The 6872-nt window shown below is 41.5% G+C and overlaps 1 protein-coding gene across 1 annotated transcript; it reads left to right on the forward strand.

Moving 5' to 3' along the window:
- Nucleotides 1–3: 3 nt before the first annotated feature.
- On the forward strand, nt 4–3423 carry LOC138162782 (zinc finger protein 665-like; the record flags this gene model as incomplete). The annotated part of the gene is made up of 1 exon (XM_069090214.1): nt 4–3423. A coding segment is annotated over one exon (1539 nt), but the record flags the coding sequence as incomplete, so codon positions are not given.
- Nucleotides 3424–6872: the final 3449 nt, after the last annotated feature.

The raw sequence follows: 6872 nt of genomic DNA on the forward strand, positions 1-6872 counted from the left end.
AATCACCAGAGAATTCATACTGGAGAGAAACCTTATAGATGTGACAAGTGTGGGAAAGCCTTCGCTCAAAAGTCAACTCTTTTCAAACATCACAAAATTCATACTGAAGAGAAACCTTTTAAATGTGATACCTGTGAGAAAGCCTTCTATGAAAGCTCAACCCTTATTAGCCATAAGATGACTCATACTGGAGAGAAGCCATATACATGTGATGAGTGTGGGAAAGCCTTCAGTAAAAAGTCAGTCCTTGTTAATCATCATAGAATTCATACTGGAGAGAAGCCTTATAAATGTAATGAGTGTGGGAAAACCTTTGTTCAGAGCTCAAATCTTATTGTTCATCAAAAGATTCATACTGGAGAGAAGGCTTATAAATGTGATCAATGTGGGAAAGTCTTCACTCAAAGATCAACACTTTTAAATCATCAGAAAATTCATAATGAAGAGAAGCCTTATAAATGTAATGAGTGTGGAAAAGCCTTTGTTCAGAGCTCAAACCTTAAGGTACATGAGAAGATTCATACTGGAGAGAAGCCTTACAAATGTAATCAGTGTGGGAAAGCCTTCACCCAAAGTTCATCTTTTTTCAACCACCAGAAGACTCATACTGGAGAGAAGCCTCATAAATGTAATCAATGTGGGAAAGCCTTCCTCAGGAGGTCAAATCTTAATGTACATCAGGAGAGTCACACTGGAGAAAAACCCTATAAATGTACTAAATGTCATAAAGCCTACACTCAAAAATCTACCCTTTTCAGACATCAGAGAATTCACACTGGAGAGAAGCCTTATACATGCAGTGATTGTGGGAAAGCTTTCATTGATAGCTCAACCCTCCTTGTACATCAGATGACTCATACTGGAGAGAAGCCATATACATGTAATGAATGTGGGAAAGACTTCAGTACAAATTCAGTCCTTGTTAGTCACCAGAGGATTCATACTGGAGAGAAGCCATATACATGTAAGCAGTGTGGGAAAGCCTTTAGTCGGAGCTCAAATCTTAATGTACACCAGAAGATTCACACCGGAGAGAAGCCTTATACATGTAATGAGTGTGGAAAAGGCTTTATTCAGAGATCAAATCTTACTGTGCATCAGAAGATTCATACTGGAGAGAAGTCTTATACATGTAATCAATGTGGGGAAGCCTTCACTGAACAGTCAGCTCTTGTCAATCACCAGAGAATTCATGACGAAGAGAAACCTTATAAATGTAATCAATGTGGGAAAGCCTTTGTAAAGAAGTCAGATCTTAATAAGCATCAGAAGACTCATACTGGAGACAAACCATATAAATGTAGTCATTGTGAGAAAGCCTTCAGTGAACACTCACACCTTTTCAAACACCAGAGAATTCACACTGAAGAGAAGCCTTATAAGTGTAATGAATGTGGGAAATCCTTCATTCAAAGCTCTGACCTTGTTAAGCACCTGACAAGTCATACTGAAGAGAAGCCTTTTTTATGCAATGAGTGTGGGGAAGCCTTCAGTGATAGTTTATCTCTTGTTAAGCACCAGAGTTTTCATACAGATGGGTGACATAAGTAATGACTGTGAGAGAATGCTTTCAGCAAAAACTCAAATCTTGTTATTTACCAGAAAATTCTTACTGAAGAGAATCCTGGAATATGGGAGATGAACGCTTTGCCTCCATTCAGACACTCATCTTGGGCAGAAGTCCTACAAGGTTGGATTCTGCTGGGTGAAGGGCTGACTTCTAGTCAGCAACAGGTCTCTGATCCCTGTAGACAGACTCATGTGCTAGGCCATTTCTGTAGGAGCTTTTCTTTCTCAGATGGGAAGTTTGCTTTTTTTTCTTTCCTTTTCAACTTAGTCAGTTCTAAAGCCTAATTTATGTTTTTGTGCTTCAAGTGACTCCAGCAGAGCCCCACCCAAAGCCCAGAGGCAATTATGAATCCTGGAACTGGCAGGTTCTCCAACACTTACCCTAGGAGAGTCTCATGTTTAAGCCATTGCTCATTGCAAGTCATTGGGAGGCAGTGAAGGATGGCAGAAAGTTCTGGACCTGAAAACAGAAGTATTCCTGGCTTTATCAGTTGCTGGCTGTGTGTCCTTGGCCAAGTCACTTCCCCTTCAACATACCCATCTATAGCCTAAAGAGATGGGATTGACTTGGGTTATTTCTGATGTACTTTCCAGTTCTGAATGTTAATCAGACTCTTAGAGATCATCACTCCCTGCCTCCTTCCCTTCCTCATTATATAGGTGAGGGGACTGAGGCCCTGAGAGAGGCAAGGGCTTGCCCAGGGTCACAGAGTAAGTCAGGGGAAGAGGCAGAACTATACTCCCTGTGTCTCTTGGCTCCTGGTTTCTGCTTTGCAGCTGAGGGCTCACCTTCCTATCTCTGAGTATCCAGTTTTAACCAGACCTGATGCTCAGTTGGTCTCTGTGATTACCTATGCCTTCTGCTTTCTGGCTCTAAACATGCTCTAAACTCCAACCAGAGGGGAAAAATCACAAAAAAAATACTAGAACTCTCAATTTTATCCTTAATCTTGTCTGCATTATGGACCCAACCCTCCCCATCCAAAGCTCCAGGCTCATCTCACCTTTGTCTCCTCCCCAGAAGTCAGCTGATGGAGCTTCATCTTACTTATATATTCTCAGGTGTCCCTGGGAAGAAAGGAGAAGGGAGAAGTGTGGAGCTAGTCAGTCTGCCTGGAGAGAGAATGAGGCCCAAGGGAGACAGGGGAAGTACTTTCTATAGAAAGATTTTCTTAATTGTAGTGCTTCCCCTCTATTGATTTCCTCCTACTTTTCCTGTCTATAACTTATTTGAAGATTTATTATGCAAATAGTTGTTTGCATTATGATGATACATTTTCCTTTTATTCAGTTTTATTATAGCATTGCTCCTGGAACATTTGGTCAACTAAAGCTTTTATCCTATTAATATTGACCTCACTTGATAAAACCTGACTCATTGAATGATAGTAAGAATTCAAGAGGGAATTTGAACTTACCAAGGGAATTTAGCTGGAAGAATTCTCCTGACCCCTGACCCTTTGGTGATCTTAATGACATGTAAATAAATCCCTTCCTCTCATTTAGCCATTGTGACTCTTTGAAAATGTAGCCCTATAGTATTATTATAAATGTAGTATTTTGCAGACTTAGTGTTTAAATCTGTAACTTAGTGTGTTTACTAATTTGTTTTAACTTCATTTGTTCAACCTTAATTGAAAGAAGCATGAAAAAAATCCTTTTTTCCTAGGCCTGGGTGACCTTTATTACCTAAGAGGCCATAAAAAATTGTAATTGGTTAAAAAAAATTCTCTCTCTCTGACAGTAATTTTCTCTATAAAGACTTTGCCAGAAGTTCTGTTCCTGGTATCGTTATTTTTCTACTACCTGAACCTGTGCTTAAGTGTAATAAAATCTAGGTTTTTACATCTATAATATCTGTGTTGTGGTAGATTTATTTAGCAGTAATAACCTGCCATATGAACTTATAAAGACAGTTCCTGACCTCAAGGATCCTATAAACTATTGGAGAAAAACAACACATAAAAGGAAGCTGGAAACCTTTAAGCTGGGGGATCAACCAGCGTTTCTTGGTGCCAAGGCAGTGATATGTTCCTAGACTTCCAACCAGCTAGAGCTGCTGATACAAAGTGAAGAGTTCAGAGCCCAGCCCTCTTGAAGGTTTGCATGATGCTTCAAATAGATTATCACAGTCGGTCACAGACTCAGAAGTAGAAGTGACTTTATTGTCATCTCTCCAGACCGCCTCTTTTCACAGTTAAAGGAACCTTTAGGTCAGATAGTTTAGGTCATAGTCATGATGAGGATAACTGGGATTTGAACCCACATCCCTTGACGTGGATGAGAATCTAATTGTCTTCCTGTTGCACCATAGCCTCTCTCCAGGGAAACTGACGCCTAATGTGAAGACGAGACTAATGTCAGTGGTCAGACTTGTCAGTTGGGGCCCGAGCTAAGCCCTGAATCCAAGCCTTCTGCCTCCTAGTCCAATGCCCTTTCCACTAGACCACATTGGCTTGTCAACGACAAAGCATGTGTTCAGTAGCCACTTTGTAGGAAATTCAGAATAATCAAGGATGTCAAAGATCCAGGGCAGAAAACAGCCAGCTGGATGAAGGGAGGCTTGGTCTGTCCTTTGTCAGGGAGTGAGATGAGAGATATTGGGGAGCTGGGCCTTGAGGATGGGTTAGGACATCTCTATGACACTGGACAAGTGACTGTACCTTCGTTTCCTCAGCTATGAAAGGAGGAGGTTAGACAAGATGACTCTGAAGGGCCCCTCTTGACCCTCCCAATGGGATAATTCATCCCACAGTCCCTTTTGGCATGCCCAGCCCTGGTGCTGCAGAAGGACAGGAGACTCTGACCAGCCATCTAGTCTGACTTCCTCATCTTACAAATGGTAGAAAATGGATCCAAAGGAAATAAAGAGACTTTGCCCAAGGCAAGTCAGCTTCCAGCCCTGACTTTTTATCAACACCTGACAAAGATCATGGAAGTAAACCTTGGAGGGAGCTCAGAGGCCACTTCTGGGGCAATCTTTGGGAAACAGCATTTTATCCATCAGCTAGTGCCCCTCCCTCATTTTACAGATGGGCAAACTGAGGTCCAGGGGAGTGAATTGAATTGCCAAATGTCATACAGATAAAGTTAAACATATGTTACAAGTTTACATATAACACGCACAACACATATGATATGTGTTGTATACACATATGCACACATGTACACATGTGAGTTGTATACTTATAAAAATACATGTGTATATACATATGTAAGTTATATATACATATAACATATACACATACATATAAGTTATATGTTAATAAGTCTTTTTCCCTCTGGAGTTCTGGAATGGCCTTCTAATTCCCAGAATTGATAACCATTGGAGTTTCTTCTGGGCAATAATCAGATTTCCCAGTATCTCTGGGATAGACCCTCAGAAATTGGGAGTTTCTTTGTCTAATTCCAAAATGTGATGTGGAGGATTAAATACCTCAACCATAGGGATCTCCTGTCTCCTTCTTCCCTATCTGCTCTCCACCTCCCTTCCAACTTTTTGTCATTAGCCTAAGAAGTGGTAATTTTCAGCAGAATCTTGAAAGAGCAGTAAGATGCAGATTTCACCTGGATCCTAGGAATACTTCCTCACCATTAGAGCCATCCCAAGGTGTCCAAAGCAACCTCCAGAAGGAGGGGCTTTGCCATGTTGAAGATTTTGGATCAAAAGTTGGGCAGTCACCTGCTGGGAACCCTGTAGAAGGCATTGTTGATCAAAGATGCTTTGGACTTCAATGTCTGTGATGACCTGCTCAACTCTGTAAGCTCTTTCAATAATTCCTGATTTCTAGAAACTGAGGTTCATCTCCAATACTAATAGCCTGTCCCTTTCAAACTAGTTTACTAGGGATCTTGTGCTGACATATGCTTCCTGGGATTAGATTCACCTGGATCATGGAAATTTTGAGGGCTGGACTTTCAGAGCCCTTTGTCATTTTAGGACGCAGTAATCAGAGACTTTCGAGCCCCTAAACCTGGCATGTCCTCTTCTCAGCAATGCCACCAAACTGTGTCCTTTTGTCTCAGTCCTCTCACACCCCCGTTACTATTTTTTAAATCTCAGTGGGAATTTTTTGGGGGAGTCCTCTTTTGGCCCCTGGACAAAAGAACTTTGGAGGCTGCAGTTGTCTCTATTGGGTTTTGACATCCTGGTAGGCTGCTAACTTCTAACATGCTAGTTCATGTGTGGGCTCTCTTTGGCACCCCCTTTCCTATTGCCCATGAGTTTCTGGTGTAAAGTTCTGAGTAAAAAAAGTCACTTAACTGTAATTTCTCATTGACTTGATTGACTTGAATAATTTTGATCCTTGCTTATTCTGGTATGACTTTGACAGTTTTGCTTTAATATGTATGTAAGAGCTAGATGGTCTGCTTCCCTTCTGGCAGCCTTCTTGCCCAGAAATCTATATTTTCACATTGAGATAGAGTAGGGAGTGACTTCTAGTCCATCACAGGTCCGTCATCCCAGTGTCCCACAAACTATAGGGATCCTGTTTTGTTGTTGTTGTTTTGGCAGCTAGGTGGCGTCATCGTGCATAGAGCACTGGGCTTGGAATGAGGAAGACTCATCTTCATGAGTTCAAATCCAGCCTTTCACACTATGTGACTTTGGGTAAGTCACTTTACCTTGTTTGCCTCAGTTTTCTCATCTGCAAAATGAGTTGGAGAAGGAAATGGCAAAGCATTCCAGTATCTTTGCCAAGAAAACCTTAAAATGGGGTCACCAAGAATAGGGTGTGACTGAAACAATCCAGCAACAAATTGGTACCTTACCATGCCCAGAATAGAGGGTGCCCTTTCTGGCTGAGGGTAAGGATGAGGGCAAAGAAGCCAGCTGACCCGGAGTCAGAGATGAGTGTTGCTGTACAAGTATCAAGAACCATTCAAACATCTCACAATATTGTTGTGAGATGTACTATGGGGATTATTGACCCCATATTAGAAATGAAGAAACAGGTTCAGAGGGATGAATGGAGTTACATAGCAAGCAAGTGTCAGAGGCCTAATTTTAAACCAGATCCCCCTAATCCCTAGCTCTTGGCTAATTTAATATGAGTTGGTCTGCAATCTGCTATACAAGTCTATTCTGGAAACTGGGGCATTTTGTGATTACTAATGAGGAGTAACTGAAATGGTTAAACAATTCTGAGAGTTATGAGGCTGTCCTATAACTCCAGAGGAAAGAGATCCTGCCTCACATGTTTAGCCCCACTCCTCACTTGCGGATGTATGAGGATGTGTCCCCTTCATTCTGGGACTTGGTTTCTGAGCATCTGTGACCCATCCTTTCTACCTGAGAACCT

Source organism: Petaurus breviceps, unplaced genomic scaffold (genome assembly GCF_028583685.1).
Source record: "Petaurus breviceps papuanus isolate PSGF00001 unplaced genomic scaffold, PetGlider_PUasm1.0 122379, whole genome shotgun sequence".
In the NCBI taxonomy this organism is placed as follows: Eukaryota; Metazoa; Chordata; class Mammalia; order Diprotodontia; family Petauridae; genus Petaurus; species Petaurus breviceps.